The following is a 15,008-nucleotide window of genomic DNA, read 5'->3' as shown; positions in this document are numbered from 1 at the left end:
CTGCAAATTCGGTCAGGGGATCTGACATCCTCTTCTCACCTCTTTGAGCTCCAGGAACACATATGGTACACATACATACATACAAACATACATACATACATACATACATACATACAGAGATTCATATACATAAAATAAACACACTTTTAAAAAAAGGAATTTAGCTGGGCGGTGCCACACACCTTTAATACCAGCACTTGAGAGGCAGAGGCAGGTGAATCACTGTGAGTTCGAGGCCAGCCTGGTCTACAAAGTGAGTCCAGGGCTACACAGAGAAACCCTGTCTCGGAAACAAAACAAAACGATAAAAAGAAAAAGGAATTAATGCAGTGTGCATAATGCCTATGCATGTTTGTCTTTTCTTCTGTTTCTGTTTTAGCCTTTGTCTTTTTACTATTGAAGGACTGGGAGTTAAAAATGCAGGCTTTAACATTTTTTCCTCCTATTGAAAATATTTTCCCCACACACATATCCTGAATACAGATTGCCCTGCCTCTACTCCTCCTACTTCCACTTCACCTTTCCTCCCATCCTCTCCCATTAGAAAATAAGCAATCTTCTGTGGGATAATAGTAATATAAAATATATGAATACTAAAAGAAATGACATCAGAATTGGACAACATGAACAAACAGAAAGAAAAAAGCCCAAGAGAGGACAAAAGAAAGAGATTCACTTGTTTTCACACTCAGGAATCTAATGAAAACACTAAAATGGAAATTAAAATATAGCCACAAAGGACCTGCAGGGTAAGAAGAGAAAGAAAAAACATAAATAAATAAAAATTTAAAAAATAAGATAAAATAAAAAATAAAGGAAGAGTAATCTAATAATAACGATGATGATAGGAAGATGCACAAACATCAACCAAGACAATGATAATAAATAAATAATAATAAATAAATAAAAATGAGGATAAGATAAATGAAAAAATAAAAGGAAGAATCCTTTTAATAATAATAATGAAAGGAATTATCTCAGGACATTATGAGACAAGGAACCTCCATAGATGCCTTTGAGTTCATTTTATGTTGGCCATCTGCTACTGGGCATGGAGTCTACACTTAAGAGTGACTTGTTTTCCTGATAAGACCATGGAGGAAACTAAATTTTCATTGGCAAGTGGTTATCAATTCAGGCTTAGAGATGGAGTGGAGGTGGGGTTCTTGTAGACCAGCTTTGAGATAAAAGAAGAGGAAGTCTTGGTGGTTCCCCAGTAGGGAAATTGAGCAGGCAAGGAACAGCTGGTTAAAGAAACAACTGTTGGTGAACAATTAGTCAGAGGAGAACTAATTGTTGAGGAGAGATGGAGGAACAGAGGAGAAAAGAAATATTTAGGCTCAGACATAAATTGCGTTGCAAACTGAAAGGTCTTCTAGTCCAAGAGAACTTTATTTTTCTTCTGCTGCCTTCTTGGGCCAACTCCAGTACTTTATTTAAAGTGAAATTCAGTTTTTTAAAATTACAGATTACATCATGATTTTCTCATCTTTTACAATCAGTAGAGCATTTAAAAATCAACAAAGCAAGAAAACAATCTAACAAAGAAATACAAACAATTCTGTATAACCTACAATAAAGCGTATAGCAAAAGTCAATCAATTTTGAAGCAATAGTCAGCATGACCTGATTATTATTTCTTAAACAATACTTGAAAATATTTAATCATAAACTTCCTCTGGCTAAAGCCATTGTGTTTACATGATTGTCATAGTGACATAGAAACTAAATGGCCTTAACACAGAAAATTTTGATTTACTTTCAGGCCCAATCAACAGGTGTGCTATCCAAGCGTAGGCTAACTGCCAAATGTTGTAAAATATCTGTAAATCATGATGTTCCAAGCTCACCTTCTATTATTTTCAGAACAGATTTTAAAGAATCAAGTTTAATTTTTCTACAGCTAACAATATCTAACCAAGTACTGTTATGTAAAGGTCCTAACTTTCTTTTCAACCAGTTTTTGCTTGGCTGTTCACAATAGTCAGAGCCAAGACTATCTCACTGTCTCAAGCCTTTTGCCAAATGCCTTCTTTCAACATTTTCTATGGGAAAAAGTTTTCCAGTGTATATTTCATTAAGGTTGGACTCAAAGTGAGAAATAGAAAGGTAGTTTTAGGAGAAAAAGCAGATTTCAAAGTATTTTTAGGCAAAATTACACCTGGACCATACATAATATTTAAGGGCAGTGGTGATCAGCTAGAGATCTTTGGAACTTTGTCAAGCAAAGCCTCAACAGCTGTTCTGGATGTCCAAAGATCATGCTGGGAAGCCATAGGTCTTTGAAACGTTGTCAAGCAAAGCTTCTAGAACTTGTCCTCATGTTTGTGACCTGAGGGCATGTAGCTACTTCTTTCAGCTCTAAGACTCCCATCTGTTGGAGACCTGTGTAGGTACATTGCATGCTTTCTCAGTCTCTGAATTCATATGGACTTTGTTAGTATGGTTTTAGACAACCTTGCTTCTTTCGTGTCCTTCATCCCCACTGGCTCTTACACTCTTTCTGCTCCCTTCTTCATAAGGTTGCCTGAATTCTGTGGGGAGGGATTTTATGGAGACATCCCATTTAGTGCTGAATGTACCAGTGTGTCTCACTCTGTATAACAACTAGCTTTAGTTCTCTGTATTTGTATTTGATGGCAATCAGCTGTAGGAGGAAAGTTCTGATAATGGCTGAGCAAAGCACTGATCTATACGTACAGCAGAATGTCACTAGGAGTCAAATTTATTGTCTTATTATTATTATTGGTGATGGTAGTGGTGGTTGTGATGGTAGTAGTAGTATTTTAAAACAGTAGTACTTGGTTTTACCCTAAGACTCTGGGCAATCTTGTCTCAGGTTCTTGGTCACCTAAACATTGCCGGGTATGGGTTCAGGCAGGAGTGGGCTTTAAATTAAATCAGACTCTTGTTAATTAATCCCAAGAGCTTTGTGCCACCATTACACTATCAATCTTGTGATCAGGAGCTCATTGTGTCTTGGTTGATGTTTATGTTTCTTCTTTGATAGCATACAGAGTTCTTTTCTGTACCAAACACACTAAAAGACTAGGGGAAAGGATCTGTGTGGGCACCAGGTTGATTTCTCTATGTTCAATGAATTGTTTAAATGTTGACCTCAGCAATGGGGCTTTGTCTTCAGTGTGTGGAGAACAACCTGTAGTCTTGGTGACAGTACATGTTGTTTGGAGGTTCTAATATCCACATATCAGTGAATAAATAACATATTCTGTTTTCTACAAATAACTTTTTTTTCTAGTTCTAGCACTTTACCTATAAATTCTTGATGCTGTGTTTTAAATGTCTGGATAATACTCCATTGTGTGTATGTACCACATTATCCATTCTCTGCTGAGGGACATCTAAGTTGTTTCCAGTTTCTATCTATTATGAATAAGACAGCAATGAACATGGTTGAGCAAGTGTCTCTGGTAGGATGAAGGTTATGTGCCTTTGTTTGCTTTGCTTGGTTAAAGTTATCATAAGATTTTATATTACTTGAGGCTATTGTGAAGGATGTTGTTTTCTTGATTTCTTTCTCAGTCCATTTGCCATTTTTATATAGGAGTTAATTTTGTATCCAGTCACTTTGCCAAAAGTGTTTATCACATGTAGGAATTTTGCAGTGGAAATTTTAGGTTCACTTATGTATACTATCATATTACCTGCAAATAAATGTATGTTAACTTCTTCCTTTCCTATTGGTATCCTTTTGATTCCACTGAATTGTCATATTACTCTGGCAATACTATAAATATATTACTTCAAAGTACTTTATCAAAAATATATAGAGAGAGTGGATAACCTTATCTCACTTCTAGTTTTAGGGGAGTTGATTTGAACTTCTCTCTTTTTAATTCCTGTTGGTGTTGAGCTTTCTGTGAACTGCCTTTATTATGTTTGGGTAGGTCACTTGTATCCTTAATTTTTCCAGGACTTTCATCATGAAGGTCTATTGGAGTTTCTTAAAGGCTTTTCTGGCATCTAATATGATGACCATGTGCATTTTGTCTTTCAGTTTGTTTATATGGTGGATTATGATTGTTGATTTTATGTATGTTGAACCATACCTGCATCTTTGGGGTGAAGTGTACTTGATATTGGTGAATGGTCTTTTTCCTGTGTTCTTGGATTCAGTTTGCAAATATTTTATTGAGACGTGTACACCTATGTTCATGAGGAAATTTGGTTTGTAATTTTCTTTATTGTTCTGTATTTATATGGTTTGGGTATAAGGATAACAGTGTTCTGAAATTAATTGGGCAATGTTCCTTCTGTTCCTGTTTTGTGGAATAATTTGAGGAGTATTGACATTAACTCTTGAAAGTCTAGTGGAATTCTGCAGTACCCATCTTACCCTGGATTTTTTAAAAGAAACATTTAATGATTGTTTCTGTTTTACTATAGATATAGATATTTTTAAATTGCTTATCTGATCTTGAATTAACTTTTGTAAATTATATTAATTGAGAAAAGTATTCATTTCTTTTAGATATTCCAGTTATGTGGTGTACAGGTTTTTAAAGTGTGTCATGATTCCATGCATTTCCTTAGTTCTGTTGTTATGTCCCCTTTTTCATTTCTGATTTTGTTAATTTGGATATTGTCTCTCCACCTTTTAGTTACTTTGTATAAGGTTTTGTTAGTCTTACTGATTTTCTCAAAAAATCAACTGTATGTTTCATTGATTCTGTTTTTTAATTGTTGTTGATTTTATTTTATTGACTTGACCTATGAGTTTGATTATTTCTTGCCATATACTCCTCTTGCATGTGCTTCCTTTTCTTTTAGAGCTTTCAGGTGTGCTCTTCAGTCACTAGTATGAGATCGGGGTGTATCTCTCTCTCTCTCTCTCTCTCTCTCTCTCTCTCTCTCTGTCTCCTTAAGTTCTTAGTGCTATTACTTGCCTCTTAGGACTGCCTTCATTTTTGTCTCATGTGAGTATATTATGTATTCATTTTCATTCAATTCTAAAAATTTCCTTTTTATTTTCTGTTTTGGCTCATTTTTAATTTTGTAGAGAATTGTTCCCTTCCCATGAATTTGTAGGCTTTCTATTGTTTCTGTTGCTATTGGTATCCAGATTTAATCTGAGCTTGCCTGATAGGATGCAGGGAGTTATTTCAATTTTCTCACATCAATTGAGACTTGCTTTGTGTCCAAGTATGTCGTCAGTTTGGAGAAATTTTCATAAGGTGCTAAGAAAAAGTGTGTTCTTGTATGTTTGTGTGAAATGTTCTATAGATATCTGTTAGGGCATTTGGTTTATGATGCCGGTTGGTTTCTGCATTTCTCTGTGTACTTGCTGTCTGGATGACCTGTCTATTGGGGCAAGTGGATTGTTGAAGTCTCCCACTATCAGTGCATGAGGGTCAGTATGTGTTTTAAGCTATAATAGTGTTTCTTTGATGAACTTGGGTCTGCTTATGTTTGGGGCATAGATATTAAGAATTACATCACCTCTTGGTGGATTTTTTCTTTAAGTATTTACTGTCCTTCCCTTTTTCTTCTGATTATTTTTGTTTCAAGTATTTGTTAGATACTGAAATTTTAAGGTGTTTTTTTTGAATGCTGCAAAAGGATAGATCTTATTTACCATTGACGTTGAGAGATGTCAATGAGCAGTTTTGTTGATTCCTGTTACTTTGTTGTTTTAGCATGTGATCTTGTTATTTTTGTTGTTGTGGTGGTGGTGTATGTGTGTGTGTACGTATGTTTGTGTGTGTGTGTTTGCTGAAGAAATATGTCTAAATCAGGGCTTTTATTTACTCAAACTTTGTCTGTGAATATCAAATTATTCTAAATGTGCTTTATTAATTAAAAATACTAAGAAGGAGTGAGTAGAAACATGTTTTAAAGTTGTGTTCAAACTACCAAAAATGCAATACATATTTAGGCACATACACACACACACATATATATATATATATATGTACAATATACGTACATACATATAAGCATGTATGTGTACATGTATTACTGGAATTTGGAGGAGAATGTATTTAGATATTTTAATACTCAGTATAAATTATTTTAATCTAGATACATGTGTCTACTCATAAACTTGTATATATTCATATAATACATATTTTAAGTAAACATAAAGTAATATATTCCTCATGACTTTTTCAGCCATCCTGAATGATATTTATCTCTCCTCCTTCCCTTTCGCTTTGTGTTGTCCTCCCATGCCACCCCTCAGTTAAAGTCTGCTGCTCCAGTTTTTGCCGTGTTCCCCACATAGCCCCTATGTGGTGTACATGAATCATATGGTAGCTCTTTTATCTTTCTGAGAATTGTCCACACTGCTTTCCATAGTGGCTGCATGTAGAGAGAAGAAGGTCTTGAGCGGACGGCACTGGACCCTGAGTGTGCATGGAAACCTGAGTGTGCACTGGACCCTGAGTGTGCATGGAAACCTGAGTGTGCACTGGACCCTGAGTGTGCATGGAAACCTGAGTGTGCATGGAAACCTGAGTGTGCACTGGACCCTGAGTGTGCATGGAAACCTGAGTATGCACTGGGACCTGAGTGTGCATGTGTGGAAGAAGGAAGCTAGACTTGACCCTGTCATCCTGTTTATAAAAGAAAAAGAAAGAAACTCCAAATGGAGCAAAGACCTTATGTGAAACCTGAATTGCTGAAATGGCTAGAGGAAACATAAGTGGTACCCTACAAAATATAGATGTGTAGGAAAATATTTTTGGGATAGAACTCCATTCACTCAGGAATTAAGGCCAACAACTCACAGATGGCACCTCAAAAACTTGAAAAGTTTCTGTGCAACAGAAGAAACAAGTGAAGATGAAATCCACAGAGTGGGCAGCTGCACATCATATAAAGGATTAATATTCAGAATATACAAAGTAATAATAAGTACTAATACAAATGCAATGAATCAGATGACTCAGTTGAAAAGTGGGCCCTTGATTTGAACAGACAGTTCTCAAAAAGAAGAAATAAAAATGGCTAAGACATAGGTCAGAAAATGTTGACCATCCTTAATGGTTAGGAAAAAGCAAATTAAAACTACTTTGAGATTTCATCTTACTGCAGTCACAATAGCTCTAATCAATACACAGCTGATGACAAATGCTGACAGAGATGGGAGGGGAGGGGAGAGGAGCTCTAATTCACTGTTTAATCAGTGTTGGGAGTCAGTATGGAGAATGCTTTCACTCTTACTGCCAGTCTTTGCCTGAGTTCAGTAGCTCTGTTACACCATTTCCTATAGCCTTTGGGTCTTTCTTTTGCCCAATAAAATGGGCAATATTGGAGCTCTATGTATTGAAATCATTGAGGCAGTTCCCCCAGTGTCTTGGCTGCTGTCCAGGTCATGTGTTTTTCCTTGTCATGCCTCACCAGACCAGCAGTTCTTCAGTGCATTCTCTGAATGACTTTATTCTAAAGCTGCCTTGCATGTTTATTGAACAATTTAGGACAAAGGATGTTTACAGCGTAGAAGAACGCAGGGTTTAAATTGGGTTCTTTCCATTACTGTTCTAAAACATTTTTTCAACATCTCTGCCACTAAGAATGTTTCCTTGTTGCTTTTGACCTGCCTTCCTTTTTATAAAGTAATGCTTTGTGATTTAAAGTCAACATCTGTAGGATTAACATTATGCTTCTGGTGTATCCTCAAAAGACTGGAGTCTGAAGAAGGAAGTAGAAACCAGACAGTTCCATAAAGAAATCCTATACTTAAAGTGATTTTTAGAGTACATGTTTCTGTTAGTAAATATTGGGAAAGGGATCGTCAGTTTTCACACATTAACAATTAGATCTGAAAGCACCCCAGCTGCCACTGCATTGTTCCTATTATGGTTTCTAAAAATGTTGGGGTTAAAAGCAAAATGTTCATTTAGCATGCCTTTTCCCCCTAATTTTTCTAATCAGGTTCATTTGATGTATTTGTTGGACATGTAGAAGGACTACACTACCCCTCATATTTAGTATTAATTTTGACGTACACTCTTATCATTTTAATAGTTACTGTATAATTTTAAAATGTACAAGAAACCTAAACTTGCCAGTAAATTTGTGTGACTCATATTTTTATGTTATCAGTAGTTATAATTCTTTATGATCGCATTAGATGACTGCCGAGAAGACACATTTAAAAATCACAAAAGCTTGTGTATGGTTTACATACACATATTCCTTTTACATAGTTAAATATGCTGTTTCTGCAAATAAGAAAAATCTTGGTTTTAAGCACATTTAACAATGAAATGTCTTACTAATTTATCCATTTAGAGAGATTAATTTTGAACTCATTTCCATTGTAATATATTTATATTGTTAATGGACACACAGAAGATTATTTATTACATATATCAGTCATTATATTAGTTATGTAGCAAGAGTGCTTCTCCTTAGGACTGGAGAGAGATCTCAACCAGTAAAATGCTTCTTATGTAAAGATGAAGACCTGACTTCTAATTCTTAACATCCATATACAAGTTGGGTATGCTGGGACGTGCCTGTAATCCCAGTACCAGAAGGAAGAGAGAGGAAGATCCCTGGGGCTTCCCGAGTACAGTCAGTGAACAGCAGGTTTAATAAGGACTCTGTCTCAAGAAAATAAATAACAATTAAAGTACATTGGTGAGTAAGTGAGGAACACACCTGATTTCAGCCTATAGGTTACACACACACACACACACACACACACACACACACACACACATATACATAGTCACCGATTCATATTCATGCATGTACACGCAGATACACAAACACACAAGCAAGTGTTCACACAGAAAGATACATACTCAAACATGCAGGGTGGAATCTCTAACCAGTTCTGGTCAAGTGGATTGCTTTGAAGTAAGTTACTTCTAGTCATTTTCTTATCTGTATATTTTTAAAAATTTTGTAATATTTCTAGTTTAGTGATTCCAAAAAGAAACAGTATCCAGGCCTGAAAAGAGTGTGGAAGTAGATTCACTTTGGTCTTGCATTATCTCCCAGCGTTGACTCCAAGCCACAGAGAACAAACTTATGTTAGAGATGGATATTCAAGCCTCTTGTTGTGTGAAACAGCTATCATCAGAAATTGACAGTTTGTCTCCAAGGGAGTCATCTTGTCTTCTCTTAAATTTTTCAGTCCTTAGAACCCCCAAACAAATGCAACCCAGTTGGTACCGTTAGAACCTAAATACATTGTTTCTTGGTTTTATTTCCTTTATTCAAATGAACATCTTATTCTATCCATTACTCATATTGTGGGAGCTTTAATTTATATTGGCTTTGTATTTTTTAATTTTTAAAACATCATATTAATAATGTAAGAGGTAATGGGAATTTGGCAGTAGGATTAGGTACAGTTTTGGGGGTTGGTGGTGAATTGCAGTATCTAAATAATAATGTGTGATAACCTAGGTACAAAGGAATGTTAGTTCCAAATAATTGTTGTATTATATTCTTAGTCCACGACTCTGTTCTCTACATGGACTGTGTCCATCAGGACTTGTAAGACCTGTGAGATGTGCGTATCTTCTTTTAGATATGAGTGCTCTATGACACAGAAGCAGCAGTGTGAAATTTAATTCAAGTATATATTAAAAGAATCTGTGTGGATTGTTAAATACTAAAACTTCTCTTCCACAACAGTTTTGTAGTATTTGACAGGTCGGCTGGCTTTTATTCCAGGACCTACTTACTGTGTTTCTGTCATCTTGCTGGTATTTTCCATATTGACCTCTCTTAATCCCCAATGCAACTTTCGAGACAGATAGAGGTCCTACTCTGTGAGGGAGGAAATGGAGAACTATTTGCCTGAGATCACACACTTACAGTATGATCAACGGTGTTGAGTGTAAGACATCTTAAATATCAAGCCCGTGCATTGGTCATTAGGCATCCTGCCTCATCCCATATGTGACCTAGCCAAACATAGTAGAGGCCTCTCCTTATGACACTACAACTAATGCAAGATGCAGAACACATTTATGGTTTCTGATTCATTTGTTGGTACAACTCTTTAAAAACCTTTCTATATTAATTTCAAAAGAAGCTTACTAGGTGCAAATGGAGTAAATATTAGGTAAAATATAATCTTTTATCTAAAATACTGCAATTTTAACTAGACATGTTATAGCTAAAGACCACTTATGCTGCTTATTCTAGAATTTAGACAGATTTAGAATATGAGGTGAAATTTACTATGAAAGGGAATATCAGAAGTAACTTTTGATTTTCCCACAGTTAAAGACCAACTTGAATCTAATTGGAGTGTAAAATGGATTTACATGATGTATTATATATCCATATGCAAAGGACTATCTCAAGTCATAAATTCTTTTTCAGTTACGTGTGAGTCTCCATGATTTTCACATAATTAAGAGTGAAATATACTTTATTATAAATGGTTACTTCCTCTAGAATATGCTTTTCCAGGACGGCTTACTGTTCAAAGTTCTTACCAGTTTCCCAATGTGCTTAAAGCTCTTCCCTTTGGGCCCGAAGTACTAATATTTATGTATATATCTCACAGGGTTTGCTGTTTGTCAAGAGAGTCCAGCTTCTTGTATGTTGATAAGTACAGCCTTTCTCTTACCATTGTTTCACGTTATATTCTTTTTCTTGCAGAGGTTTGTTTTCTTTTCTTGTCTCTGGTGTAGTTTGGCATGATAGCTCACCTCAGTACTGCTTTATTTCTCTGTGTGCCTCTTTTCACTTTCTTTTTCTCAGTGGAACTTAGAAGCATTAAACACATCTTTCTAATAGTTAAATGAAAAATGAATTTTTATGACGTGACTATTTAGTACTTTTTGTGTTATCTATGCAGCCCTAAATATGTGAAAACATGGTTAATTTTTGTTTCTACCATAGTAAAAAAAATGTTACTTCTAACCTATAATCCCTTATGATTTCCCCTCTCAAAATCAAGACACAGACTGAGCAGATTGTATTAGCCATACTTCCAAATTCAGTCTTTATCAGGGGAAGCCACTGTAGGGTGAGGGAGAGTTGTATGTTTCCTCGAGCATGGTAAATTTGCCATTCTCTGTAATGAAAGCAGCACACTATTTTTCAATTTAGTAATTGATCAAATATATTTTCCATTAAGTTTAGGCCCTTCTTTCATAAAACAGAATGATTTTGACAATTAAAACTATTACCAGTAATACAAGAGGAGGCAACTCAGTGATCAAATGATAAAATATTCACTTGTAATCAGTGAGAACCTGCCCCAGATCATGGCATTTAGGGTGAGGATTCCTATCTCTGTTATTTGAATCTACTGTGGTGTTATTAATATGTTTCATAAGACATAGTGCAGAGCTGCTATGATCTTTAAATGTTAATGCTCTTTTCTTATCACTTTACTGTGTAGATACCCTTCATGAGACCCAACTCTGCCACAGCTCATCCTCGGAGGCAATCCCGGAAACCTTTTATAAGTGTGATTTTAAAATGTGGATAAAACTCTCAATAGAGCGTATAAACTAAAGGAGAACAGCTATTTTGTCCTTCCCATAAGCTTATCACTACAAAAGTGCTGTTGCTTGTCGAGTTTGGATAGAATGTAATTGATTGGTTTGTTATATGGGGTAGACAAGGCAGTTAATTTGCCTGTGTAGATTTCTCTCTCTCTCTCTCTCTCTCTCTCTCTCTCTCTCTCTCTCTCTCTCTCTCTCTATCTCTTCAGTGCTCAAAACACTTGGTGTATGCATTAGTAAAACAACAGTAGGTAATGTCTTGTCAGCGTTGTTTTAGTGCGTAAATGTCTTTCTCTCTTGCTTCTTTGGCAAAAGACGATGCAGTATTTGGACTCCCTGAAGACTAGAGGAAGCCAGCGGGACACACCTGCTCTGTGCTTTCCTGTTGTTGGACTCTCTGTTATTTGTTTATAAAAGGAGAAAGCTTTCCACTGAGCTGCAGGTCTGCATCACCTTGTTTACTACATGTATTTGTACATGAAAATAACTCGACTCAAAAAATGTTATTTCTATTTGTGATATTCAGCAAAAGGGAAAGGCTGATGAAGATTACACCTTTTTGCTTTTGAGTACTGTGGAAGTACTTATTGTTAGCATGGACATTTTATAACTAGAATTTAAGCTCAAGAATAATAGTAGTATCTGTATTAGTCTATAGGATTTTTTTTCCCAGAAATATCCAAATTTATTCCTTATTGTTTTATTTAATACAAACATTCTGTGTTCCAAATACTTTTGCCTTCTGAACTTAAATGTGAAACTGTGACATGAGGGAGCTGCAGAGCGTGCTGGGTATGCAGTCTGCCTGCTGAAAGCTCTGCCCTAGCACCTGTGTCTTCCCAGAGCTGTACAGAGCTCTCACTTGATCGTCATGCGTTACTGACCCAGTTTTAGGTCAACGGCAGAAATGCTTTGAATGTTGCACCACTTACTCTCAAACTGATTTACATATGACTGCTGAAACTGAAATGCACATGTACATGGAAATTGCCAAATTAGCTCCTGAAATTCCATTGTTTATCATTGTGGATTTGGATGTTTTCTGGTATAGGGGCTTTTGGTATAGTTCAAACCATAGGCATAAAATAGGCAATGCTGTAGATAGCAAATACAAGGATAATTATAATGCTGGTGTCTCTATTAATCTATAGTTATAGGAACAGTATGATTGGATAAAATGCTTTGTAAGATTAAACACGTATGAAATGATATATAAAGATACTGTTAATTTATTGATAGATCTTATAGCACTGAAGAAAATATTCACACACCTTAGGAAAAACAGTATGTTTTTTAAGTATAAGGAACGACCAATTACCATTACTTAGTTTATGGAAAAGTTGGTAAACTCCAGCAAACTTTAAGAAATTACCATTTTTCAAATGAAGTATGCTTTAGACCAATTGTGTTAGCATCAGTTAAAAACATGAATGGATAGTTTTTAATTTATGGTTTCTGTTTCCCTCTGATGGGCTTCTGTTTTGGTTCTGAGAAATCATAGGTAGTGTGATTGTAGTGGCAGTGTTAGCCAAAAGCCCTTCCACAGTGCTTATAATTAGAACACTGTAGTTATTCCTCTTCATCGTTTACTTTTTACTGGTAGATACTGCTATTCCAAGTTTGCTAAAAGGCCCATGTTACCTCTTTGTCACATGTTACAGATATAAACTGCACAGTTTCTACATGATAGATGTTTAAAAGTTACTAACTTCCGAAGAGAACAGAATGAAACATTTTCTTTTAATAATCTACATGAAGTACAAAATTAACTTTTGCCCATTATTGGTTTTTTGCTGTTAAAAAGGGAAATTAGTCTTTTGCTGTTAAAAAGGAAAATTAATCTTTATTGAAGAAAATATTTCTAAGTAATTTATGTTTTATAACTATATGTAAGAGAATGACAGCTCAGGTATTTGGCAGTTATTTATCACAGAATAGGAAATGGAAGAAATACTAAAATATCAGAAAGGGGCTGATATTTTAAGGGAGTGTGCTAAAGTACCATTTAAGTGTGAGAACCAAATACCTATGTTAAGAGCTGGCACAGGCTTGTAATCCCAGTTATGGGGGCCAGAGACAGAAGAGTCTCTGTGGTTGACTGGTCAGCCACCCAACAGGTTGGCTAATATCAAGCCAATGAGAGACCCTATATCAAAAAACCTGATGGACAGCTTCTGAAGCAGAATGGCAGATCAAAACACACACATACACACACACACACACACACACACACACACACACACACACACACACACACACACGCACACAGTTACTTCCCCCCAACACATACATAATATTGTGAAGGAAATTAAATGCCTGTGAAATAAACAGTGGATGATATGGAGTGACATGTCAGAGTCACAGGAAGAACGTTTGAGAGTCAGGTGGCAATCATCGTCTTGTCCTCCTGCTCGACCAGATGTTCTCTCTCCCTGACTCTCTGGAGTTTCTAATTCTGTACATCTGTGATGAGATCCAAAAATGTGAATTTGTAACATGTTCTAAATAATGCTGATTTAGCTGGCCAGGGACATTACTTTGAGAACATCTCATATACAGTTATTTGTTTAAAATAATCATTTATGTATTTGTATTAATTTATAATGAGTATGGATTTAATATCTTTAAGAGGCTCTTAGATTTCTTGAAATATTTGTCTCTAGACAGGACATGTAGAAAAGTAGCTTCTTCTGAAACATATGTAATATAACTTCCTTAATTTTTAAAAAACCAGTTAAACATTTATTTTACAAACAGAGCAACATTGCTTGCCCAAAATATCAATGTTCTTTTGTTTAAAAAGAGAGAGAGTTACAGTTATATATGAGATGAAAAAAATTTAGCCTGAGCCTGTATTGAGTTTAAGTTTAGGTGTGTATGCATCACTTATCTGTCACCATACTTTGTGTTTCTTGAATGCTTATCTGGTATCTTGTGGCATAAAAATAGATTTCTGACAAATAATAGTCACATTTGTTACCCTACTTCCCTGTTTATGAGTCCTGTTTCATGGTGAAACACTTTAAGCACTCAGAGTTACATATGTTAAACACACACACACACACACACACACACACACACACACACACACACACCTACCTCATTGTTATGTTTTACTTGACTTACAATATTGAAATATTTCACCAAAATCTGTTTAAAATTTCAGGAGTCTGCAACATACTAAAACATTAACACTTTTCAAAACATTTTTACTTTTCTGAAATTAATTTTGACCTTTGAAACCTGTTTAAGAGATTTATTTAACATATATGAAAGCATAGCAAGACAGAATGCATCCATCTCTCCGAGGCATCGTATTCTAAATTTAGACAGCAGTCAGGAATGTGAACTGAGTCAGGATGTCCAAGTAGCTCTTTATAGTGAAAAAACAAGTAGGCTTCTTTCCTGAATTGATCACCTCAAGGTGCTCTGTAGGCCTGCCAGTAAGATTGACTGCTGTTCAGGTACATAGGATGTAATGAGCTTGAATGTTCATGCTGGGCTTGGCAAGTAAAATGAGATTGACTGCCCTATCCATTATCTCACTTATCTGATTTACAT

The 15,008-nt window shown here is 35.6% G+C and overlaps 1 protein-coding gene across 3 annotated transcripts in view; it reads left to right on the top strand.

Moving 5' to 3' along the window:
- The window catches only part of Phf14 (PHD finger protein 14), a 144,697-nt gene that overhangs the window by 89,523 nt on the left and 40,166 nt on the right, over positions 1–15,008 (top strand). The window contains exon 17 of one of the 3 annotated variants that reach the window (XM_051151925.1): positions 11,342–11,586. The exons of the other annotated variants lie outside the window; for them this stretch is intronic. Within the exon in view, the coding sequence (XP_051007882.1) occupies positions 11,342–11,354 (13 nt within the window). The 3' untranslated portion in view covers positions 11,355–11,586. Of the gene's footprint in view, positions 1–11,341; positions 11,587–15,008 lie in introns of those variants that run through there. 3 annotated transcript variants of the gene reach the window in all.

Source organism: Acomys russatus, chromosome 10, assembly GCF_903995435.1.
Source record: "Acomys russatus chromosome 10, mAcoRus1.1, whole genome shotgun sequence".
Lineage (NCBI taxonomy): Eukaryota > Metazoa > Chordata > Mammalia > Rodentia > Muridae > Acomys > Acomys russatus.
Note: the sequence above shows the minus strand (reverse complement) of the source record. Positions and strands in the feature narration are given on the sequence as shown.